At 43.8% G+C, this 27111-nt stretch overlaps 1 protein-coding gene across 2 annotated transcripts in view; it reads right to left on the bottom strand.

Annotated features, from left to right (window-relative positions):
* Positions 1 to 27111, bottom strand: part of SLC12A7 (solute carrier family 12 member 7) — a 550671-nt gene that overhangs the window by 165720 nt on the left and 357840 nt on the right. For both annotated transcript variants that reach the window (XM_082257548.1, XM_082257549.1), the window contains exons 12-14: positions 19832 to 20006; positions 17097 to 17215; positions 5429 to 5527 (exon numbers count right to left, since the gene is read on the bottom strand). In XM_082257548.1, coding sequence (XP_082113674.1) covers positions 5429 to 5527; positions 17097 to 17215; positions 19832 to 20006 — 393 coding nt within the window. The remainder of the gene's footprint in view (positions 1 to 5428; positions 5528 to 17096; positions 17216 to 19831; positions 20007 to 27111) is intronic.

Here is a 27111-nt window from a genome sequence, read left to right as displayed (position 1 = left end):
AAATGTCGGACACCCTGAAGAAAAAGGTACGCACCAGGGAGTGTGGGGCCAAAGTTTGTTGGAAAAAAGACCGCCAAAACCCGATACCTGGCCCTTGATGGTACTCAAGGCCAATTTCTGTTCAACCCCCCGTTGAAGGAAGGTTAAGATCCGATCCACCGAGAAGGAGCAAGGATGAACCCCAAGAGACACCACACAATGTACGTCTTCCACGTAGGATGGTAGATCTTCCTAGAGGCAGATCTCCCAGCACTGAACAGCATAGGAATCACTGATTCAAACAAACCTCCATCATTCAGCACCTGGCGTTCAACAGCCAATCTGGTAAAGCCAGCGACTGTAAATCAGGATGGAAGATTGGTCCTTGGGACAGCAGATCCTCCCTGAGAGGAAGTCCCCAATGAGCATCAGCTACCAGCCGTACCAGATCGCAATACCAAGACCAGTGAGGCATGTCTGGAGCCACTAGAATGACCGGATTGCCTGAATCCTGCACAGGAGCCGAAGCAGAAGTTTGAGAGGGCTGGAACAAATCAGTCAGCCCACCCTAGAATGCCAGCTACTTACCAAGTAGCAAGGACACTTCTTGTGCCCCCTTGGTGATTTACATAGACCACGGCAGTGGCATTGTCCAAAATAATTCGTACCAGACACCCCTGAAGACGACTGTCCAATGAGCCAAAGTCTAAACGCTCGGAGTTCCAGTGCACTAATCGGCAGTCTGGGCTCTGCCAGAGTCCAGACCCCCTGAGCACATCTGTGCTGAGGACGCCTCCCCACCTGGACAGGCTGGCATCCGTGGAGACAAGCGTCCAGTACAGAGGAAGAAGGATTTTCTCTGTTGAAGTGCCAGAGAGCGAAGCCACCGCTAGAGACCGTGGATCCTGGACTCATTTCACCAGAATCTCTTTAGAAGAGATCTTGTGTGGAACTATGCAAACAGACCGCCTCGAGGGTGGACATCAGGCCCAGCACGCGCATGCAAGCCCGGAGGGATGACTGTCTGCTGAACAACAGAAGCTGAATTGCCTCCTACAATGTCTGGAGTTTTTCCCAAGGAAGAAACACTCTTGTAGAGGCAGAGTCCAGAGTCAGACCCAGATAGTCCAGTTTTTGGGGACAGAACCAAAGCAGACTCCTGAAATGTTCAGGATCCAGCCAAACTGCCTCAGAGTTCGCAGAGCAATCTCCAGTAGTCCATTAAAGCACTCGGAGACTTCGCTCACAGAAGAAGATCCTCCAGGTACCACAGTAGGAGGAAGCGATAGCGGCCAGCACATATTAGAATGTGCAGGTAGGCGTCCTTGATGCCGATAGAAGCGAGAAGAAATCCCCCTGAAGTAAGGGCGCCACTACCATGTAAATGGACTTTTAATGTAGTCTGTACATTAAAAGTCTCCAATACTAGGCATATATACAGGAGCCATCCTAATTGTGATTGATGTACGTTACCCCTGTAGGGGTTTGTCTCTTTGGTTAGTGCGGTCCTGGGAGAGAGGGGGAACACGTGTGCCTTCACAGTCACGAATCACCATTGAAGACTGATTAACTATTTGGCTTTCTGACTATACCAATTTTCTATGGACTTACTTTTTTGGATTTTTTTGCATAGATGTCACTTTTTTTGCACTTGTCACTTTATTGATGTTTCTTTCCTCTTTTTTTAGGTACTTCGTTTATTTATCCACTTGTTTAGCTATTACACCGCCATTGTCACTGTTTTTTTTGTATACATATATTTTTAGTTGCACTAGTACTTTTCTACATAATTCTTTGGATGATTGACACTTGTTAGACTCACTCAATTTCTCCCACTGGCCCATTACTTTCCAAGTATCTGGTAGCGCCATTTATCCTCCCTTTCTACTCCCAATTATATATCCCTCTTTTGGGATAATATATGAGGTAGACTGCAGCCTGTTATGTATATCGGAATTTTATAAAAAAAAATTCAAAATTGGTAGCCTTTTTTTTTTTTGTTTGCAGCGCAAAAACTGCAGAGGTGATCAAATACCACCAAAAGAAAGCTTTATTTGTGGGAAAAAAGAAAAATTTGAAGTACAGCATCGCAAGACCGTGCAATTGTCAGTTAAAGTAAAGTAGTGCCATATTGCAAAAAATGGTCATGTCATGAAGGGGGGGGGGGGAATCCTCCACAATGCAATGCTTTTCCTTTTATTCTTTGTCACTGTACTGAATCACATACATAATTCAAGAGTTTGAATTGTGATTCCTGTTCTGGTTGGCAAAGTGAAGAGAAGTGGGACACTGGCAGCAATTTGAATCCCCCCAAAAATATACAAAAGATTTGCTGGAAGATTTCTAGTGTGGACACTGATCTTTACATCTATTTTTTGCAATGTAATATCTTAAAGTCAGTGAAAATTACTTACAAGAACTTCAGGATTAGTGAATGATTCAGAACAGGCACTAGAATGTGCAGTGACCCATATCTTCAAAAATAAACACTAAAAGGGGTTGATTTACTAAAACCAGAGTGCGCAAAACCTGGTGCAGCTCTACATAGAAATCAATCAGCTTCCAGTTATTTTTTTTTTTTTGGTCAAAACTTAATTGAGCAAGCTGAACTTAGAAGCAGATTGCCTGACAAGAATAACTGCACCAGATTTTGCACTCTCCAGTTTTAGTAAATCAATCCCTAAGACCGTCCAGAAAATAAAAAGACCACCAGTAGTGTTAATAGTGATCTATCCAACGCTCACATAATGATGCCAAGATCTGTAACTCTACCATCTTCAATGTCCCCTTGTATACACTCCTCAGCTCAGGGACAAAAGGCCAGAAATGGGATCATTGCGCAACCAGTTTAATGATAAAAATATCACAGATATGGATATTACAATGTCACTCACAAATGTCACCTGTTTCTGGCCTTTTATCTCGTGCTTGGGTCTAAACATCTGGTGAGTCTCAGTGGGACTAAGCCAATGCTTAGTACTGATAGATTTAGTCCACAAAGCATAAGCCAAAGAAAAGCATTATATCATTATGCAACACAAATGTTTCTGAACCTTGCTCAAGGTACAAACATATTAGGTGCGCAGGTGGCTTTTATCTACTACTACTGTTTGTAAAGGAGTGATCTGGTAAGCAGTGTGGATCTATTGTTTATTTTTCAGTACTGCACCCCCTAATCATACTGCAATAGAAAAAGATACAAGAGACAAAATGGGCCATTTTATATTCTACTGTAGCTTATGGGCTAGAGTTGTTTTTTTAATTCAGATCAGTGTTCATTTAAAAAGGCAGAGTGTAAATACAAATCCTAGTTTTTGGCATGTACATAACAATAGGATAAACAATTGATCACAGAACAAAACAATAAGCAAATCTAATACAGAAGAATAATGGGCCGTCATCGACATGAGCACAAAAAGCAATTATGTTCCTTTAGGCATCTGGAGGTTTTGTATCAAGAACAGAGGGAAGAATAAAGAAAAGGAGTAAAATAAGAGGTAGAAAAATAGAAGGAAAAAGGGAAAAGGAGAAAAAAAAATAAAGAGTGGGGGGTGGGAAAGGGAAGGAACTAAAAAGGTAGGGTCCCACAAAGGGGGGAGGAAAGGGAGTTTAGGGAAAGATGGTAAGGGTAAGACCTGGCTAAGTTGCTGTCCTGAAGACGTGCCTATGTAAACTTGGGTCGCATAGAAAGATAAATCTCACATGAAATATGGTTTAAATTTAGGCATTTTAAAGATCCATCATGGTATCCACAGGGTTGTTTTTTTAAATGTCACAGCAGAAAATGTATATTTTGTGGCTTCCATGCCCATTGTAAATTTATCTTATTAAAACATCAAGACATCAAAAACCTTACCCAAGCCTATGTATGAAGGTTCCCCTGGAAGAACAAACATGCCCAAAAAGCAATTAACTGTTCCTCCCCAAAAATTATTGGGGCATGAGCCTCCCCCAAACATTAGACTCTAGGCCCCCTCTAGATATTCTAACCACCAGCCATCCTTCCTTGCCATCCAAGTTGAGAAACCATGCCATGTAATTTAATAAAATGCTAGAATAGCCTAGAGATAAAATAAAAAAAAATGGGCTCATTACCCATATCCACAAATTTATTTGCCAAAAACAACCCATGTTCCACAGGGAAGACCTCACCCTGCTGTCTGTCTATGGGAACCTAATGCGGGGTACACACAGAGCTTTTTTTCTTTGAAAATAAAAAAAATACCAAAAAGGGTAGCTAGAATTCTACTAGGCGATAGGATTCATCCTACTTAAAATGTCAAGATCCCAAAACAATACTGATCCACTGACTCTGGAACTGCTGTGAAATTTCTATACGTAGCTACTGTATATTCACAAAATCATTAATAAACACATAATCACAGATCCCAAGACACTACTCTTTAGCAACTGGGATCCCTATACAATTCAGGGCCCATCAGCTAAGGGCTTGAACACAGAGTAGATACACATCTGTCTAACAACAGCAGGAAGATGTATTATGAGAGACACACAGGCTGTCTGACAATGGACAAACTTTAACAGACCTGATTGGGGCTCTAAAGCAGATCATGACACTATTAGTATTCACTGCCAAAGCTGCAAGGAGTTTTGGGCCATCTAGAAGTGAACTTTGTTTAATCTATGAAACAGTACTAAAAAAGGTAAAAAGGTCTCCATTTCCAACCCAATGTTTTCTTTTATTTAGGCGACCAGTTAAAGTTCAAGTCTATGTTTTAGCTTTAAGCAACCAAAAGGCAGTGTTCAAATTCAAATGGTGTATAACCATGTGAAAAAAAATAAATAAATATACAGTATATATAACAATGCAAAATTATATTGAAAATGAAAAACAGTTCAATTGTCTTGAATTATGTTTAATATTTATTATAGTTTTGCACTATTCTATATTTGAGGGCAACTTTTTTGTTGCCAATATTGCATATTATTTTTATCTGGGTAGCGAATGCTTATTCTATAGCAGGGATTCCCAAACGACGGTCCCCCAGTTGTTCAGGAACTACAATTCCCATCATGCCTAGTCAGAGTTTTACAATGCCTTATTGGATGTGTAGTTCTACAATAGCTGCAGGGCCGTAGTTTGGGAATCCCTGCTCTTTAGGCTTATTTATTTGAAAAAAAAAAAAAAAAAGTTTATATGATGCCCAGCCATTTCTTAAAATGTTTCACCAGTCCTATTTTTTCAATGAATATTGTTTAGTTAAACACACGTTAGGTAAATTGAGGTCTCTCTTTAAGGGCCTAATAAAACCACTGCACTGTTTTGGACATGCTGTGGTGCTTGTGGGCAAACAAATGAACTGCCTTACGACAATGCACATTATCACAGAGCATACATGCATTAAAAAACACACTGCAACTGATCAGGCTGGCGTAAATAGGCCTTCAAGGTATTTATTAAAGACAAAAGAAAACAGAATACTCTTACCAGTGATAGTACTTAAACCGTGGTCTCCAATTCGGAGTTCGCAACAATGTTTGTAAAGCACAAGCAAGGTTAACAAACATGTAACACATCAAGAAAAACCTATTAGAAATAAAAACAAACAGAATATAATAATGCAAGTCTATGTTTAGTTCAAATTAATAATGATTCTTAGAAAGTGTACTCTCTCTTGTTGCTAGTATTAGGATCTACAGTACATACAGTATCTCACAAAAGTGAGTACACCCCTCACATTTTTGTAAATATTTTATTATATCTTTTTATGCGACAACACTGAAGAAATTACACTTTGCTACAATGTAAAGTAGTGAGGGTACAGCTTGTATAACAGTGTAAATTTGCTGTCCCCTCAAAATAAATCAACACACAGCCACTAATGTCTAAACCACTAGCAACAAAAGTGAGTTTACCTCTAAATTAAAATGTCCAAAATGGGCCCAACTAGCCATTTTCCCTCCCTGGTGTCATGTGACTTGCTAGTGTTACAAGGTCTCAGGTGTGAATGGAGAGCATGTGTGTTAATTTTGGTGTTAAAGGTCTCACTCTCTCATACTGGTCACTGGAAGTTCAACATGGCACCTCATGGCAAAGAACTCTTTGAGGATTTGAAAAAAAAAAAATTGTTGCTTTACATAAAGATGGCCTAGGCTATAAGAAGATTGCCAAGACCCTGAAACTGAGGAACAGCACGGTGGTCAAGACCATACAGTGGTTTAACAGGACAGGTTCCACTCAGAACAGGCCTCGTCATGGTTGACCAAAGGAGTTGAGTGCACATGCTCAGCATCATATCCAGAGGTTGTCTTTGGGAAATAGACATATGAGTGCTGCCAGCATTGCTACAGAGGTAGAAGGGGTGGCAGTTCAGCCTGTCATATGCCGCACACTGCATCAAATTGGTCTGCGTGGCTGTCATCCCAGAAGGAAGCCTCTTCTAAAGATGATGCACAAGAATGCCCGCAAACAGTTTCTTGAAGACAAGCAGACTAAGGACATGGATTTATTGGAACCATGTCCTGTGGTCTAATGAGACCAAGATAAACCTATTTGGTTCAGATGGTGTCAAGTGTGTGTGACGGCAACCAGGTAAGGAGTACAAGGACAAGTGTGTCTTGCCTACAGTCAAGCCTGGTGGCGGGAGTGATATAGTTTGGGGCTGCATGAGTGCTGCCGACACTGGGGAGCTACAGTTCATTGAGGGAATCATGAATGCAAACATGTACTGTGACATATTGAAGCAGAGCATGATCCCCTCCCTTCAGAGACTGGGCCGCAGGGCAGTATTCCAACATGATAATGACCCCAAACACACCTCCAAGAAGACAACTTCCTTGCTAAAGAAGCTGAGGGTAAAGGTGATGGACTGGCAAATCATGTCTCCAGACCTAAAACCATATCGAGCATCTGTGGGGCATCCTCAAACAGAAGGTGGAGGAGCGCAAGATCCCTAACATCTACCAGCTCTGTGATTTCGTCATGGAGTAGTGGAAGATGACTCCAGTGGCAACCGGTGAAGCTCTGGTGACCTCCATGGCCAAGAGGGTTAAGGCAGTGCTGGAAAATAACGGTGGCTATACAAAATATTGACAATTTGGGCCCAATTTAGACATTTTCACGTATGGATGTACTCACTTTTCTTGCCAGCGGTTTAGACATTAATGGCTGTGTGTTGATTTATTTTGAGGGGACAGAAAACTTACACTGTTATACAAGCTGCACACTCACTACTTTACATTGTAGCAAAGTGTCATTTCTTCATGTGTTTTCACATGAAAAGATATAATAAAGTATTCACAAAAATGTAAGGGGTGTACTCATTTTGTGAGATACTGTAGCTGCATATGAAACTATGAAAACATGGCAACAGAAGCAAGTAAAACTATGAAAGTTATATAAAAATACAAAGACTACAGCTTTGTATGCACAATGAGCTTATATTGCTGTCAATGCTCTAGGGGTAATGAATAAAATTCCCAGAGGTTCAGTCACTAAAATTTTCTTCCAGCAGAGGTCCGAATCGCATGTTTAATTCTTAAAAGGCCCCTCAAAGCATTGGCAAATGCTGCAAGTTTTTGTGAGCGCCAAACCGGTTTGGCGCAGTGCAAATTATAAAAAGGGTCAGGGATTTTCTTTTCCTGGGTTTCTGCATGAAATGAATAGGCTGCCTACATGCAGAACATGGGTAGCAATGATGTAAACTTAGCCTCAGATCCTTCACATCACAATCCTGTTATTACAACAGTTTTCTCAGTACCCTCTGCACATTACATATAGTCATTACTAAATCTGGCCAGTTATGGTAAAAATAATTTTGAAGTAAAAATAGATCAACTGGCTGGATTATACACCAAAATGAAAACAAATGCAAACAAACTGCAACACAACACCTGTGTTTGGTAGACAAACAAAGTGAAGAAGGAGAATCCTGCAATCAAATGTACATTTTAGCTGAATCATGTAAAAGTACCCAAGCTGTCATGACAAAGTTATTTCGCTGCCATATATGGATCGAACTGCAGCCAGTACAACAGGGACTGGCCAAATTTGGATCTATGTATGGGCAGGTCCTCCGGGGGCCCACCCCAACTCAATGTCTAATATAAAAACTGTTGGAAAGGTCCCTTACATTTAAAAATTCTTGGGTATATCATCTGGCCTCATCTGTTTGCACAGCAGAGACAATAAAAGCTGGCTTGGCTACCAATACTGCTTGTTTGGGAGTAAATTATATGGGAGATTTAGTAAATCTACTAAAACCAGTTTTAGTAAATCTCCCATTTAATTTACTCCCAAACAAGCAGTACTGGTAGCAACGCCAGCTTTTATTGTCTCTGCAGAGAAAACAGATGAGGCCAGATATACACCCAAGAACTTTTAGATGCAAGGGACCTTTCCCACAGTGTTTTATATTAGACATTGACATTCATCAGGGTGGGCATCCAGGGAATGCACAATCACTTAAGCTGGCTATCCATCAACTCTTTTTTTTTTTTTTTTTTTACTATATTATATACACACACACACACACACACACACACACACTATATTATATATATATATATATATATACATACACACACACACACACACACACACACACTATATTATATATATATATATATATACATACATATACATATACATACACACACACACACATACATACGTAGTTTTAAATAATTTTTTGGAGTTATGAAGTACAACAGATTAGGCAATCCAGTACTTATGTCCAAGGGAGCTGCCTATTAACCACATTTGCAGTTCAAGTCTCAATAAATGTTTATTTTGTTCTAAATCCAAAACAGTTAAAGCACTGTGGCTTATGACAGTTTAGATTGTTCAATCCATCAGTCAGGATTTTATATTCACATAAAAGGCTATTCTTAATTGCTGAAACTGAGAAACTTTGCAATAAGGTCTTTATTATTGTGGTGCCTGCCTTTTCTTTTTTTTTTTAAATAGAAAATAAGTTTATTTGTGCTGCAAAAATACAATACAAAAACTCATTAACACGTGAGTTACACACTTGTGAAACACTTAAAGTGAAAGTGCCTGCTTTTCTGATCATAACAAAAGCCTATAAAAAACAGCGTGAAGCTGAAGAAAAAGTGCGCTAATATTAAATTCTTCTCTGCCAACAGCGACCTTTACACTTCCAACTGTCATTTCTAAAATAAAGGTTTGTAAAATAAAACAAACATTTTGATTTGATGCTATGGGTAGTGGAAATGTTTCTTATAGCACATTTTTCATGTCAGCTCCTATCCAAATACATTTAAGAAAAATAGAATTTTTGTAAGAACTTACCGTAAAATTATTTTCTCTGAGTCCTCTGACAGTCACCGCCCATCCATTTAGCCTTCACTATTGGGTAATGGCGTCCTCTGCAGGAGTAAGCTAGGCAGTTTTAAATGTTAATAAAAAAACTTTTCTATACTTAAGACACACCTCTAGGAGGCCGTCCCCAGCCATTATCCTGACCCAGTTACCAATGGTCCTCAGTTTGTAGCACGCAGTACCGGAAGGCAATAACCCCCATATCCAAAAAAACAGAGGGGCAAGGGCGGCGACTGTCAGAGGACTCAGAGAAAAGAATTTTACAGAAAGTTCTTACAAAAATTCTATTTTCTCTTACGTCCTCTGACAGTCGCTGCCCATCCATTTAGCCTTCACTATTGGGACGTCCCAAAGCAGTGCAGGTGTGAGAGGTGGGAAGACGCAACCAACTGAAAGGTAACGAAAAAAAAAAAAACACCCCAAGGAAGAGACAGACAAAAATATGTCTCTGCAAACAACCGCCACACTCAAAACCATGCGGCCAAAGGAGGTGGCCAGTCTGGGGCCACCAGAATGACCTGATCTGTGCAGACACCTGGAACCTGGACAACAGTTGAATTGGAGAGAAGGCATACATCAGCCGATACTGGTGTCAAGGCACCACCAATGAATCCGAGGAGGATCGCGGGTTCTGGCCACGAACCTCCCCACCTTTTTGTTGAGACAGGACGCGAACAGATCCACGTCCGAAGTCCCCCACCGGGCACACAGGAGGCAAAACACCTCCGGATGAAGGGACCATTCTCCCTGGTCCAAGGTCTGGCAACTCAGACAGTCCACCTGCCAGTTCTCCACACCCGGAATGTGAACCACCAAAATCGCTGGAACAAACGATTCGGCCCAAAACAGGATCTCAGCCACTTCCTTGGCCACCCGGGCAATCTTGGAGCCCCCTTGGCGATTGATATAAGCCACAGCCGCGGTGTTGTTCGTCTGTACCCGAACAGGACACCCCGAAGTCGAGATGACCAACGGAACAGACAGAGCTTGATTGCTCGGAGCCACAAGATGTTTATCGGCAAGGAAACCTCCTTTGCCGACCACGTCCTCCGGGGCACAAAGCGTGCCCAGAACTCCTCCCCAGCCCAACAGGCTGGCATCCGTGGTGAGCACCATCCACAGCAGAGGCTGGAAGGACTGGCCCTGTGTCAGAGTCGGCGACCGGAGCCACCACAAAAGAGCCAACCGTACTTGGTGGCTCAGAGAAATCCTCCTGTCCAAAAACTGAGGAGTTCTGTCCCACCTGGCCAGGATCTTCGCCCGCAAAATCCTCGTGTGAAATTGAGCAAATGGGGTGGCTTCAAAAGCCAAAACCATCAGACCCAGATACCGCATACAGGTCCGCAAGGAGGAGAGATTGTTGTCCCTGAGGGACCTGATCTCGTCCTGCAGGGTCCGGAATTTGTGCTTCAGAAGGAAAACTCGTGCCTGAGCCGAGTCCAGTACCATCCCCAGGTACTTAAGACGAACTGAAGGAGTCCGTGCCGACTTCTGAAAATTGATGGTCCAACCGAACTCCTAAAGTGTCTGAACCGTTATGGCCAGATCGCTCGTCAAAGTTGCACACGAACTCGACCTTAACAGGAGGTCGTCCAGATAACCGAGGACCACAATCCCCTTTAAACGCAGTAAAGCCAGCACCGGAGCCAAAACCTTGGTGAAAACCCTGGGAGCCGAAGCGAGACGGAAGGGTAACGCCACAAACTGGTAATGCGCCCCAGGCACCGCGAAGCGGAGATATCTATGATGACCCTCGTAGATAGGGATGTGCAGATACGCATCCTTCAAGTCGATGGAGGCCAGGAAGTCCCCTGGACTCAACGACACCACTACCGACCTGATGGATTCCATCCGGAATTTCTGCACCCGCACAAGCGGTGCAGAGACTTGAGGTCCAGAATTGGACGCACTTTGCCCTCTTTCCTGGGCACTGTCAACAGGTTGGAGTATAAACCGCGAAACCTGTACCATGAAAGTACTGGCACAATGACTTCCTGGGCGAGCAGATCTTGCACCGCCCCCATGAGAGCTCTGAGACGATCGGGAGTGAGCTGGAGATTGGACGGGAAGAAGCTGTCTGCGGGTCAATATCGAAACTCGATCTTGTACCCGGAACGAATCGGCTCGTGAACCCACCTGTCCCGAATGCTGGACAACTTGGGTTCCGGAAAGCAACGCAGACATCCCCCCACCCCTAAGACGGGTGAGGGCGTCCCTTCAGGAAGAGGTGGACTAGGATGCCGAGCCAGACTGACCGGCCTTTGGCTTAACTGACCACGGTTCCTGGTGACCACCGGAGGGCTTGAATGAATTGCCCTTGTCCTGCGCCCCGAAGGCACGAAAAAACCAACACTGAGCTTTGAAGGAAGGCCCCCACCTAGCGCGGGAGGATTTACCATTAGTGACCTGGGGCAACAGAGCACTCTTACATCCCATAAGCCCCTTAATCAACTCATCCAGAGTGTCCCCAAAAACACGACTTTCCACATAAGCAGCATCAGACACCGTCTTTTTGGAAGCGTGGTCAGCCGACCAGCTTTTTAGCCAAATAATGCGGCGGATCACGACCCCGACAGCAGACAACCGAGCGACTAACGGAGCCTCATCCAAGGCCGCGTCACACAGGTACATTCTAGTCTGGGTAATCTGAGCCACCATGTCAAGGGCAGTCAGAGAGGCCAACTCCGCCACCAGGGTGCTCCGAAGCACCTTGGACCATGGCGTGAGTCTGAGAGCCTGCATCACCGAGGTAAAAACAGGTTTTAACAGAGAGCCCGCGGGAAACGTGGCGGGAAAGCACCTCCACGCGCCTATCAGCCGGGTCTGTGAACATCAGGGAGTCCTCCACTGACATCAAGGTGGATTTATTCAGTCTAGAGACAGTGTGGTACCCTTTAGGGGACACCGTCCAACGTTTGTCCATGGCCTACAACAGGAGATAGTGGTGGGAAAAACGCTTAGGCACCACCAGCGCAAGTTTAATGCGACGTCACTGGTCATTCACAATTATGTGAAACTCCACAGGACAGGGAAAAAACCTGACAGCTGGGCCCTTCAGAACCCGAAAGCAGCCCGCTTACTTGACTGAGATGGATCATCGTCGAGATGGATCATCGTCAAGATGGAGAGTTAGCTTAATGATGCTAATGAGGGCATCCATCGCAGCGCGTTCCCGCGCCACAGGAGGAGGAAGAATCCTCCTCCTCCCCCTCAGAAGCTGAGTACTGGGACCCCTCAGGAGGGATATCGTCCGTGGCAATCAATTCAGGCTCAAAGTCAGAGGACTGGGATGGCATAGGCCGTTATTTAGAAGAGCGTTCCGACAACAGCAGATGCACTTTGGACGCCAAAGTCGCAAGAGCACCAGATAATGAGGCTGTGGAAGAGGATTCAGGGGGTACCCGAAGCCCCCACCAGGTCTGCAGGGAATTTGTTATCCTGGGAGTCCATTTTTGCCATATAAATTAAAAGGGACGCTGGCCCTTTAAATCGGCCATTCCCGTGGATGGTTGCCGTGCTAAAAGGCGCCAAAACAAGCATATACATGGGGTCTAGCCACCACAGGAGACCCAAGGGAGGCCCCCTTACAGCTATGGAGCCCTCCAGCCACACCCCCCAGGTACCACAAGTACACCGCACAGCGCCCTCAGCAGGGCCAAGGAGGAAGGGAAAATACACCAAGCTGGCCAGAAGGGGGATCCCACAGAGACCACCAGCCCTGCCATCCCCTAAGAGTGGCCCCACAAACCCCCATAAACGTCCCCAGGGACAAGGGGGTATCAGTACTCACCAGTCCAGAAAAGCAGGCACCGCTCTGATACGGGAGACCTCCCACCCTAAGTGGGGTGCCGTCAGCCAAAGAGGGATGCTAGCAACATGCGGGCCTTTCCGAGTTGAGACACCCTCAGCTAAGACGCACCTTCGCAGGCTCGTCCCTATTCCGAGGGGCACTTTCGTTGCGAGGCCTGGGCGCACCAGTAACCTGCGACGCTCGTTGGCAGGCTTGGACTCCATGAGGACCTATACTACCCAGTGCGAGGCCCAGCTCTGCTGACAGTTGTAGTCCTCCAGGAAAAGTCCCTGACTAACTAGTGATAGTGAGAGAAATAAAAATCTATTTTCAGAAGAAAAACACATAGATTGGCGGAAAAAAAAACTAGGTACCAGAAAGGAAAAAGCTAGCCTACTCTTAACGCTAGGCAGCATAAAACTGAGGACCAGTGGTAACTGAATCAGGTAATGGCTGGGGACGGCCCTCTAGAGGTGTGTCTAAGTATAGAAAAGTTTTTTTATTAACATGTAAAACTGCCTAGCTTACTCCTGCAGAGAGTGCCATTACCCAATAGTGAAGGCTAAATAGATGGGCGGCGACTGTCAGAGGACGTAAGAGAAATACCTATTTTTCATAACTGCTTTGTAAACCAATTCCAGAAAGTGTTTTTTTTTCACTTGAGCACGTGCAACTTCTCTTTTTTGAAGAGCAAAAGTAAACCCTGGGTGGCTAAACTCCTAACATAAAAATGCATATTAATACTAAAGAAAAGGCCTTCAAAAAATACAAGGCTGAGGGGTCATTGGCAGCATTCAAGCATTACAAAGAGTGCAATAAGAAATGTAAAGGCGAAATCAAGGCGGCTAAAATACAACACAAGAGACATAAAGCAGAAGAGAGTAAAAAAAAAACCCAAGAAATTCTTTAAATATATAAACAGTAAGAAAGCGAGGCAAGAACACATTGGCCCCATAAAAGATGACGAAGGGAAGCTGGCCATAGAGGACAGAGAGAATGCAAAAGTGTTAAATAATTTCTTCTCTTCAGTCTTCACAAAAGAATCGGGGGGCTACACTAACCCAGCTTGTAATGATAAATTAAATAATACACCTCAGGAAGTACCACCATGGCTAACAGAAGATAGACTTAGAACTAAACTAGAGAAACATAACATAAATAAATCACCAGGACCGGATGGCTTGCACCTGAGGGTACTTAAGGAACTCAGCCAGGTGATAGCCAGACCATTATTCTTGATCCTTAAGGATAGTCTACAGACGGGTATGGTGCCAGCTGATTGGAAAAAAGCCAACGTGGTACCAATATTTAAAGAAGGGGTGAGATATATCCCGGGTAACTATAGGCCGGTCAGTCTAACATCAGTATTCTGCAAGATTTTGGAGGAAAGGTTAAGGGACTATATACAAGACTTTAGTAATAAAGACTGTATTATTAGTAGTAATCAGCATGGTTTCATGAAAAATCATTCTTGCCAGACCAATCTGGGTGTGGAAAGTGGGGTCCCCCAAGGTTCTGCCCTGGGGCAAATCCGGTTTAATTTATTCATAAACAATCTAGAGGAGGGGATATCCAGCACAATCTCTGTATTTGCGGATGATACTAAACTAAGCATGCCAATATCTTCTATGCAGGATGTGGAAAACTTACAAACAGACCTGAACATAATAATGGGGTGGGCTACTACATGGCAGATGAGGTTTAATGTTGAAAAATGTAAAGTAATGCACTTGGGTGTCAGAAACACGAAAGCAAGCTACTCACTGGGGGGGGGGACCTCTGGGTGAATTTAAGATGGAAAAGGACCTGGGGGTACTAGTGGACAACAGGCTTGGCAGCGGCATGCAATGCCAAACTGCTGCAAGCAAAGCCAACAAGACACTGGCATGTATAAAAAAGGGGATTCACTCCAGAAATAAAGAGATTATTCTCCCACTCTACAAGACTCTGGTCCGGCCACATCTGGATTATTCCGTCCAGTTCTGGGCACCTGTCCTCAGGAAGGATGTGCTGGAACTGGAGAGAGTCCAGAGAAGGGCAACAAAAATTAGGGGAATGGAGGACAACAGCTACGAGGAAAGTCTACAAGCACTGAACTTATTCTCTCTGGAGAAGAGACGCTTGAGAGGGGATATGACAGGGCTCAAAATTTTAAGTCCTGAGCTACTAGCCAGGCCTTAAGTGTTACTCGCCACCAGTTGCCCCACCCAACTCCTACCCTGCCCGCCCCTAATCCCGCCCCTAAACACGCCTTGATAAATTATCTCATAGAATAACACTGTTAAATGTTTTTGCATTATTGCAGAAGTTATAAAAATAAATATTAATAACAACATTATCAGTGCCCATCAATGCAGCCTACCAGTGCCCATCAGTGCAGCATCAATGAAGCTTATCAGTACGGCCTGATCAGTGCCCATCAATGAAACCTCACCAGTGCCCATCAGTGCAGCCTCACCAGTGCCCATCAATGCAGCCTCACCAGGGCCCATCAATGAAGCCTCACAAGTGCCCATCAATGCAGCCTCCCCTGTGCCCATCAATGCAGCCTCACCTGTGCCCATCAATGCAGCCTCACCTGTGCCCATCAATGCAGCCTCACCCGTTACCGTCAATGCAACCTCACCAATGCCCGCCAATGCAGCTTCATCCGAGCCCCTCAATGCAGCTTCATCCGAGCCCCTCAATGCAGCTTCATCCGAGCCCCTCAATGCAGCTTCACCCGAGCCCCTCAATGCAGCTTCACCCGAGCCCCTCAATGCAGCTTCACCCATGCCCATCAATGCAGCTTTAACTGTGCCCATCAATGCAGCTTTACCTGTGCCCTTCAATGCAGCTTCACCTGTGCCCTTCAATGCAGCTTTAGCGGTGCCATCAATGCAGCTTTAACTGTGCCATCAATGCAGCTTTAACTGTGCCATCAATGCAGCTTTAATTGGGCCATCAATGCAGCTTTAACTGTGCAATCAATGCAGCTTCACTTGTGCCCGTCAATGCACTTACCAGTGCAGGGGAAGAGAGAGGAGAGGAAGAGGAAATCTGGCCAGATAATCACAAAGCACGATCGTTCCGCTGTAACAGCTTCAATTGTAATTGCCGGGCGCTCGCAGACACACACAGTCCCGCCTCCTAGCCCGACTCCTTTGATAGACGTCACACGTTTCGGTTGGCCAGGTGTTCTGTCTATCAAAAGAAGCCGGGCTAGGAGGCGGGACTGTGTGTGTCGGCGAGCGCCCGGCAATTACAATGAAAGCTGTTACAGCGGAACGATCATGCTTTGTGATTATCCGGCCAGATTTCCTCTTCCTCTCCTCTCTCTTCCCCTGCACTGGTAAGTGCATTGACGGACACGATCCCCGCTCTATGGTAATCCCGTCCATCGGCTTTCCTCTTCCCCTGAGCGGCACCCGGCCGGAGCAGCCCCACGCTCGCCCTAAATAATTTTCCACTCGCAAAATGCGAGTAGGCGAGTGGAAAATTTGAGGGCTGGGATATGATATCAATGTACAAATACTGTACTGGTGATGACATAAGGAACAAACTTTTCAGAGAAAGGGAATACAATAAGACGCGTGGCCACTCACTAAAACTAGAGGAAAAACAGTTTTACCTTAAAATACGTAAGGGGTTCATTACTGTCAGAGCAGTAAGGATGTGAAATTCTCTTCCACAAGCAGTGGTATCAGCAGGGAGCATCGATACTTTCAAAAAACTATTAGATGGACATCTTAAAGTCCACAATATAAAGGGGTATACAATGTACAGTTAACAGCAAACACACTACACACACACACACACACACACACAATATAGCCTCACAAACTATGTAACTATATATAAAAAAACAGCTTTCAAGTTAAACTGCAAATGACATCCAGTATTTTAGAAATAACTTTAGATATTTGTAAAAAAAAAAAAAATAGACACTTTTCCTTGAGCAAGTAATTTATGCTTATTTCTTCAACTAATAGATTTCTTTTAAAATTAAGAAGCCACATCCACAAATTAGGATACAAAACTTACATTGACAATATTGGTGCAACACTATCCAAAGAAGCAATGAGAATACCAATTTCACATATGCCTGCTGTCAGTAACAGAGCCCATGTTGGTTCTCCATTGGCTTTTCCATGTCCAAACACCTAAATTTAATTGAAGAAATGGTAAACATTAAAACAGCTATCCTGGACATTTCAGAGGTTACCCTTATTTTGACAAATTATTATTTTATGGCAGCAGTTTGTGTCACTGCAAAGAATCTTAGTTTATATAACACAGAAATAATGCTGTATTGCTTTATGCAGGATTGAAACCTATGTGTTTTTCCCTAATTCTTTTTACATCAAAATCAATATAAATGCATCAAAACACATGTCAATGAGCATTATTGTGTCTTGCCTAAGAATTTGGTGAAGGTTGCAAAGTACTTTGTACTAAATGTAAACACATAATAACGTCAATATACATTGATGCACTCCACGATGCACTCACGTCATATCGTATCCATTTAAAAGCATTTCCATTTACTTGAGTGGGAAACACATCAATCAAAAAAAAAAAAAAAACACAAAGGTTAGAATCCACCCTAAATATTTTAGAAGGGTAAAGGAGAACTAAAGGATACTTTTTATGCAAATACTCTGAAATTCCAAGTTATAAATTGTGTACATATGCATACTTGCCAATTTGTGTTACATTTTCGGTTTCAATTTTTTTATTAAAGTTTTAAACAGTAAAATAACAATACAGCAGTAGACCGCGGATGGCAAATTCAGGTAAAAACCTGCAACGCAGGTGAGACATGGCAAAGAAAAATAGACAATAAAAGCAGACTTGGTAATACAGTAAACTTGTATAGGTGAAAATAAACCGTCATATAGGGGTTTATTTACTAAAGCTAGAGGGGGCTAAATTAGTCACAATTCTGCAGAGAAACCAATCAGCTTCTAACATCAGCTTGTTTAATTAGGCTTTAGCAATAAAACCTGGAAGCTGATTGGTTTCTCTGCAGAAATGTGACTAATTTTTTCCTCTCTAGCTTTAGTAAACAAACCCCATATTGACGAAAGATAGTCAAGTAGAAAACTGGGGAGAGGGTGTTCTAGGTGAATGAGTAAAAGTTAAAGTGACTGTAAACAATCACCATTTAAAACAACCCATTTCGTTTAAAATAGAAATAAAAGGCAAATTATTTTTCCCTTTTTTATAGTGATCACATTCCCTCTCTTCTCATGCGCATAAGAGCTGGTTGGGAGAAGTAGCAGCATACTGAGCTTCTCAGTGAATGGCTGTGCAGCGAGGGCGTGTCAGGACAAGTCTGATTTTTGGAGGGGAGCACACTGAGTTCCCAGCATAGCTAGAGAACTGACCACAGTGTGCTCTTCTGCTTAGTATGGTCAGTTTTTAATAGGACAGCAAGGGGACTAGCAGGAACACCAGGGATTTTACACAAAGGAAGCAATACAAAGAGAACAGGATACTCATACAAGAACAAGGTACAGCAGGCACACATCAGGAATATGAAGTTTAGGGGTAATAAACGCTTTAAGTCGGCTGGAGCCAGGTACCCACTTTATTTCGCACTGGGAAATATTGTAGGCATTACCATCAAAATACAGTAAGATCCATCATAATCAATAAAAGATCCTCATACCATTGAAGACAGAAAAAAAAAAAGGGAAAGAACTACAGCCTACCCATACACCAGACCCAATCGCCATAGCGAAGGTTATTAAGAAGGGGATTGTACATAGTTCATCCATGGGTTCCAGACCCTTTCACACTTTGTAGAAAGATCATGTAAAGTACTAACCATCTTTTTTCGTTGATAATCCGTGCTACCTTTTGCATTATTTACATGCAATCTTGACTAGTCTCTTCCCTCTCTAATGCTCCAAATCAAAAGGAATTCGAAGCGCATTTGACTTATGTCTGTACTTGGACAATGGTAGATTTGTAGTTATGTAGTGATGGGTCCATTTTATCCCTCCGTTTTATTTTCCCAGTGGGAACCAATCCATTATTCCTTCAATTATACATGTGTAATTACTAAGGTAATAAGGGAATATACATTTTTTTCTGACTTTTTGTAACATAGAAGATACATAATTAGCTTTATAGAAATAATATCAATGTATTTAAATGTTTTAAAAACCTTGTTTCTCTGGACCTGTAAAGATTATAATTATACATAGATATGAAGTAGCTGTATTTGCTTTCACAAGTTCAAAGAGCTCTGCCTAACAGTAGCCATACCACCAGTTTTCTGTTGCATACCTCATGAATTTGCATTGCAGTTTAGTTGCTTTGGGCCTCTGAGCAAGGTGAAACCCGATTCATTTTAGTGGATTAGAAAAAAAAAAAAAACACCACAACACAACACAGGCTGTGAGGACACTCTCCTCCCTTCCATTAAAGTTTCTGTGACATTATGCAGAGAACACACTGCAGCATACCAGAGGCTTCCACTCATTGCTCTGTTTTTTATAAATAAAAAGTAAAATGCAGACACCATGTGGAGTATTTCCATCAATGTCTTATGGTGTGTGGAGAGGGAAAAAAACATTTTTTTAAAAAAAGCACCCCAAAAATGTTTTTCTGTTTTACAACTTTTTAATAATGGTAATCAAAATCAGGAAAAAAAAAAGTATTCATTGCATATCTATCAATAATACAGTCTTCAGTGAAACGCTAAAAAGCACTCAACACTAGTTTTAATCTCATGCAGCCAACCAATCTCAAGTTTGTGGTTGGGTTACCTGAAGGAAAGGCACTATTCCATCTCTTGCAATGGCTTGTAGAAGACGAGGTGCTCCTGTCAAACTCTGGAGTCCTGCTCCACAAGTAGAGAAGAAAGAACCAATAACAATTACCCAAGGAGATGGCCAAGCCAAAATACCGATTACAAGCTGTCCACTAACAGATTCACCAAATCTGTAAAAAAAAAACAAAACAAAAAAAAGACATGATTTATTTTCCTTACTGCAGTATGAGTGAATAAGTTCTGTTTTCTTGGATAATTATACACATTAGCCTAAATCTACAATTGGTATTTTATTTTATTTAACTAATGACATTTAATTTTTTGGGCCTTGTGATATCCTGAATACACCTGCCTATACTGCCCCTCCAACCCCTCAGCAGTCGGAGCACATCATATATAGTTGCTAGCAACACTGTTCTCCAGAGAAGACCATTGTGTGGCTTGCTCAATACCACAAAGTCTCTGGTTAAAATGTACAAGTATATCAAAGTATTTCTGAACATGTGCCACAGTCTCTATTGCTTTCAATATTATTTTGACAAACAAGGCTTCCAATGAAATGAATAAAGGCTGTGGCGCACATGTGCTAGTACAGATTTTCCATAGTATGAAGAAGAGCACCTATACATTTTAATTAAAGGTATTCTCAACATAATTTCCTGGCATGGTTATAAACTACCTAGGTTTGGGGACTTGGGCTGGGTAAAGAAGCAGAGGGTTACATGTACTGGTGATGTTGCTTCAGCTTTTCAGTCCAACCAAGCCATAGGTTGTCAGTCAAGCATCTGATTTGTCCTGCAGGGAAGAGAAGATTTTTGACAGCTCCACTTCACTCTGTATATTCTGGGAGGAGGGCCTGCAAAAGCTGAAGAATAAAAATACAAAAGGGAGTTGCGCTAAAGCAAAAAGTGGATAACATATTCCCCAATGACAGAGAAGAGTTAAATGCACATACACATGGTAAACACACAAAAATGTGAAGCAATCCCACAACACATATAAATGGGTGGGAGTCCTAATCCAATTTGATCAAAATTGGAAACAATAGTCCGAACCGGAGTGGTTCAAAGGAAAAAGTCTTCATATGAAATATAGCCAAAAGTGCAAAGAACAGTTCAAAACAGAGCAATTGCAGATTTCATCCACCCAGGTGATAATGGAGATGACAGACAATGTGAGGTCCCGACCACCATACACAGCCTCTTACCAGATAATAATGGGACAAGCGCATCGGGTAGTTCAGGACTACTCCTGCCTATCTCCCAAGCAAAACTGCTCCCAGAATCTCCAAAGCGCCTGATGGAAGCGGCTCACACTCCACTCTGCTCCACTCCAAGACCCCGCTCAAAATGCCTCACAGACAGACAGTCTCATACAAGTGGGGGGCAAACAAACAGGGCGAGCCCATAGTGCATTACCTAGGTAGCCACGCTTGCTCCGGCCAATGGGGGAGGAAGGTCCTGGAAAGGCCGCCTGGTTAATAGAGAAGCTTCTCAGCTGCAGCCTTCTGCAGCTGAGAAGCTTCTCTATGATCCAAGCGGCCTTTCCAGGACCTTCCTCCCCCATTGGCCGGAGCAAGCGTGGCTACCTAGGTAATGCACTATGGGCTCGCCCTGTTTGTTTGCCCCCCACTTGTATGAGACTGTCTGTCTGTGAGGCATTTTGAGCGGGGTCTTGGAGTGGAGCAGAGTGGAGTGTGAGCCGCTTCCATCAGGCGCTTTGGAGATTCTGGGAGCAGTTTTGCTTGGGAGATAGGCAGGAGTAGTCCTGAACTACCCGATGCGCTTGTCCCATTATTATCTGGTAAGAGGCTGTGTATGGTGGTCGGGACCTCACATTGTCTGTCATCTCCATTATCACCTGGGTGGATGAAATCTGCAATTGCTCTGTTTTGAACTGTTCTTTGCACTTTTGGCTATATTTCATATGAAGACTTTTTCCTTTGAACCACTCCGGTTTGGACTATTGTTTCCAATTTTGATCAAATTGGATTAGGACTCATACCCATTTATATGTGTTGTGGGATTGCTTCACATTTTAGTGTGTTTACCATGTGTATGTGCATTTAACTCTTCTCTGTCATTGGGGAATAGGTTATCCACTTTTTGCTTTAGCGCAACTCCCTTTTGTATTTTTATTCTCTCAACCCACCAATGTTAGGCGTTTGCTGCTTCAGCCCCAGAAGGGCGTGGGTGATATTTTTCTTTAAAAGCTGAAGAATGTCTTCAGCATATGTGACTTGCTGTGGTTTAGTCCAGTTACTCTGAGCGCCATCTTGCAGGTGGGAAGAGGAGCTCGCCCCGCTGCTCTGATTTGGTGTTTTTTTTTTTTCAGAGGTCATCTCAGACCAGCCTTTAGAGTGGGGGCAGCCTCCAGAACATTTTTCACAGCATATTTTTAAAAGAACTTTGATGATGTGGGGTTGTTACTTGTTAGAAGCAGCACTGGTGAACAGCATGGCACGTTTTCTATCTATATGGGGAGCAGACTCTCTTTTATGGTCAATTCTGTATATTGTTTTTTCTATGGCTTTACAGTATTGAATTTGGGATTTATTCTGCAATAGTACTTTAACCTCCCTGGCGGTCTGATTTTGTCCAGATTTCTGTGCTAAAAGCAGTACATTCTTTTGCATGGAAATCCGTTTTACATTTTAAAACTCACCTTCCCCTGCGATCCCACGCCGTCCTCCCGCTGTGTGGTCGCCTGATGCCGACACCTGTCTTCCGGTTCCCTTCCCTGCGAGCGTTGCGACACAGGGGGGTCGAACTGGCGGCAATTTAAAAAATGTAAATACACTAAATGACATGATACAAAGTTGTGATCCTAACGGATTACACTGTATCATGCCATTTAACCACAGGATTTCACCTGGTGACTTTTCCAGTGCCCTGCCTGTGCTTTTCCAGTTCTTTGTGCCTGGAAAATTTTGAACCACCATGGCGTCCAAAAAGCGTTTTTTGCGCAAAAGCGCTTTTAGACGAACTGGAAAACAGCGACAGCGAAACTAAGTTACTTGAAGAACTGAGCGATAGCAATTAGTGGGAAAATTCGTCATCAGGTACGGAAAGTGACGACAACGATGATTCTGATGTCTCTTTCTGGCACATAGCTCAGTTGGAAATTCTGGAGAATCATTTGATATACTTCTCAATTCCACAAGCTATGTGCCAGAAAGAGACATCAGAATCGTCACTGTCGTCACTTTCCTTACCGGATGACAAATTTTCCCATGAATCGCTATCGCTCAGTTCAAGTAACTCAGTTTCGCTGTCGCTGTTTTCCAGTTCGTCTATAAGTGCTTTTGCGCAAAAAGAACGCTTTTTGGATGCCATGGTCTTACAAAATTTTCCAGGCACAAAGCACTGGCAAAGCACAGGCAGGGCACTGGAAAAGTCACCAGGTGAAATCCTGGGCTGAAATGGAATGATACAGTGTAATCCGTTAGGATCACAGATTTGTATCATGTCATTTGTGTATTTACACTTTTGAATTTGCCGCCGGTTCCACCCCCTCTGCGCCGCAACGCTCGCAGGGAAGGGAACCGGAAGGCAATTGCTGGCAATCGGCCATGCGCAGAGCGGGGAGATAGTGTGAGGACCCTGGGGAGGATGGTGGGGGATCGCAGGGAAGGGGAGTAACATTCTGGAGTAATCCTGAGTGTGGCTCGGGGTTACCGCTTTTGGTACTGAAAGTTAACCCCGAGCGGGAATACCGCCAGGGAGGTTAATTTGGGTTGTTTTTTTTTTTTCCTTTTTTTACCCCCTTGTGGTCATGCCTGTTTTATTGCAAGGAGTCTATTTATTGGCTACAGTGGTTAGGTACTGTATGTGCTTGTTTACAATACTTCCTGGGTTATTCAATAATATAATTTTTTGTTTAGGGCCAACAGGGGTCCCATAGATGGAGTGGAAGTTCAGTATTACATTGTCTATAAAGTCTAACATCACATTAAATTAAGTTGCCGTTGGGGGCGTGGCCAGGATGTGAGACCAAGAAGACGTGCAACGCCTGTGCTCCGCTCCCGATTTCATCCTGCAAACTATTTGGGCTCACCATTTTCCTTTTTCGTCACCTCTTTTCGCCACCTCTTTTCAGACACCCTGGGTTTCAGCCAGGAAGGTAAGCGGCACCCCGGGGCTTCTCCGCTGTCACCCAGGAAGCTGCGCTCCTCAAAGACTCTTGCGAGCACTCCCCGTCTCTCTTGTCCGTCGGCAGCCATCTTGGACACGTGGCATCCCACAGCCACCATGTCAGTCAGTACGCAGACAGCCTTGGGCTGCAGAATGTCTCCCTCGGACACCCTAGAAGCCATTAAGGCCTGCAAGGACACCCTTATAGTCAAGATTGACTATTTGGCTACGGGACATCAGCCTTATAAGGCACAATCTGGATAAATTTAGATTGCGGGTGTCAGAGGCGGAGGGCCGCATATCACAGCTGGAAGACACCTCCAGATCGGATTCCAGAGAGCTGCATGCTCTGCAGGTACAGGTTAAAGGGGTCCAGGAAAAGGCTATAGACACAGAGAAGTGGCTTATGCGCAACAACATCTGCATACTAGGCCTATCTGAGTGGGCCAAAGGCACCAGGCCTGCAGAGTTCGCAGAATCCTTTCTAACCACGCTACTGAATCTACCTGCAATGCCACCCACCTTTGTAGTGGAAAGGGCCCATAGAATCCCTCCGACCCCTCCAATCCCGGGGGCACCTTAAAGGGCATTTGTCCTCAAACTACTTAAATACCAGGATCGGAACCGAATCCTGGCGGCAGCTCGGGCGAAACAAGACCTCAGGTATGATAACACCAAGATCCTTCTTTTTCCCGATTATTCGCCAGAGGTTCAACAGAGGTGTCGCTCTTCCACGGATATCCGTACGAGTACCCCAGTAAGCTCCGGGTGGTGGATGGTGATCGTGCCAAGTTCTTCGATACCCTGGAATCCGCGGCCTCTTGACTGGATGCCCGCTAAACCCCTACAATGGAAGTTTCCCTTGACGGGAGGTGTCCCTATCCCCCAGGACATAGCAAGTATTTGGGCATACACCTGTTTCATTTTGAGTTTTTCAGGTTTTATTGCCCTTTTTTTTTCCTCTATAATTTTGCCCAACTGGTTACCAGCTTTCTGACTTTGTGCTAGACTGAGAACTCAAGACTGTCCTTGCTTACTATATTCCTATGCCGAACTCCGTGTACAGTTTGGATCCTTAGATGCCCAATAACTGGAGCCAGGTTGTTTGGTCACACAATGTTACAATGTTCCTCCAGTCCCTCTGTGCTAACTACACATTACAGCCATGACTGACCCCCTTTTTTTGAAGGGCGCTGCCCCCCTCCGTGTACTGCAGCGTTACACTTGCAAGGACTGCAACTACATACCAACGGTCGGCATTTCTCAGGTATCCTTTCCCCATGCAGTAAACGATTATGTGGGGACTGTTTGGACAGTTCACTTTTACAGTAGTGACCTGTATTACAGGTTTAGCCCATAATTCTTGTTTTGTTCTGAGTACAAACAGCTTCCTGGTCCTCCCCATGTGTTTTGGGGGGGAGCTGGGAAATGGTAGGATAAGTATGTTGTGCTTGAGTCGTTTAATGGAGTCATGTTTCTGTTTTGTTTTTTATTTTCTTTGGTTATTTTTAGGCATATGTGCATTGGCTCATGCCCTGTTGCTGCCCACCAGACGCGATCCGCCAATCCGCCCAAAACCTATTTTGGAATTTTATGCCATCAGGACCATGGCGTCAAATAAACTAGATTCCTTCTCGGTGAGGCCTCAATTCCAAGTTCAAGAGGGCACTCCTTTTCATAGTTACATAGTTTGTGAGGTTGAAAAAAGACATCAGTCCATCCAGTTCAACCTATGATATGTGTGTGTTTGCCGTCAAACATACATTGTATACCCGTGTATGTTGTGGTCTTTAAGGTGCACATCTAATAGTTTTTTGAAACTATCGATGCTCCCTGCTGATACGACTGCGTGTGGAAGAGAATTCCACATCCTTACTGCTCTGACAGTGAAGAACCCCTTATATATCTTAAGGTTAAACCGTTTTTCCTCTAGTTTTAGTGAGTGGCCACGTGTCTTATTGTATTCCCTTTCTCTGAAAAGTTTGTTCCTTATGCTAGGGTCACCAGTACAGCATTTGTACATTGATATCATATCCCCCCTCAATCGTCTCTTCTCCAGAGAGAATACGTTCAGTGCTTGTAGTCTTTCCTCATAGCCGATGCCCTCCATTCCCCTAATTATTTTTGTTGCCCTTCTCTGGACTCTCTCCAGTTCCAGCACATCCTTCCTGAGGACCGGTGCCCAGAACTGGACAGCATACTCCAGATGTGGCCAGACCAGAGTCTTGTAGAGTGGGAGAATAATCTCTTTATGTCTGTAGTGAATCCCCTTTTTTTATACATGCCGATATTCTGTTGGCTTTGCTTGCAGCGGCTTGGCATTGCATGCCACTGCCAAGTCTGTTGTCTACCAGTACCCCCAGGTCCTTTTCCATCCTAGACTCACCCAGAGGTTTCTCCCCCCCCCCCCCCCAGTGAGTAGCTTGCTTTTGTGTTTCTGATACATTTCCAATACATTAAATCACATACAGTAATCACATACAGTAATCCCTCCATCTTGATTTTACTGGAGACGCATCTGGTGGGCAGCAAATTGCAGTCTCTGAAGATGCCTTGGGTACAGAAAATTTTCCATTTCTCTTATTTAACCTATGCTAGAGGTGTCTAAGTGTTGATACACAAATTACTTCCATGTGTTGTCAACAAGGTCCATACAGACCCCCATGGCAGGTATGTACTATTGCTCACATTATGGCAGCAGAGGTACATCTTAGCTGGTATATATATCCCACCTTTTAAACCCGAGGTACTATACACTATCTTGGAGAGGGTCACCCCTTATTGTCCTGCAAAAATACTATTGTTAGGTAATTTTAATGCCATCCTCTCCCCAGATCTGGATAGACCTACGCCACCCAAATCCTTTGCTGGAGAGTTGGTCAACTGGGCGCTTTCAGCCAGAGTGACAGAGGTCTGGAGGTGGAAATATCCTTCCAAAAAAGTCTTCTCATGCTTCTCCACCTCCTATAAAACATCATCCAGAATAGACTGCATTTGCTAACCCAGCTATGCTAGTCGATGTGGTGGACGTCACCTATTTACCCAATGGTCTCTCCGATCATAGCCCCATGTTTGTCACATTGTGCTCTCGTTATTCCCGCAACAGCTCCATGTGACACCTTGGTGCCCATAGGATTTCTCA

The sequence above is a fragment of the Pelophylax lessonae genome (genome assembly GCF_965119305.1).
Source record: "Pelophylax lessonae genome assembly, chromosome: 5".
In the NCBI taxonomy this organism is placed as follows: Eukaryota; Metazoa; Chordata; class Amphibia; order Anura; family Ranidae; genus Pelophylax; species Pelophylax lessonae.
This window is presented reverse-complemented; position numbering and strand designations above follow the sequence as displayed.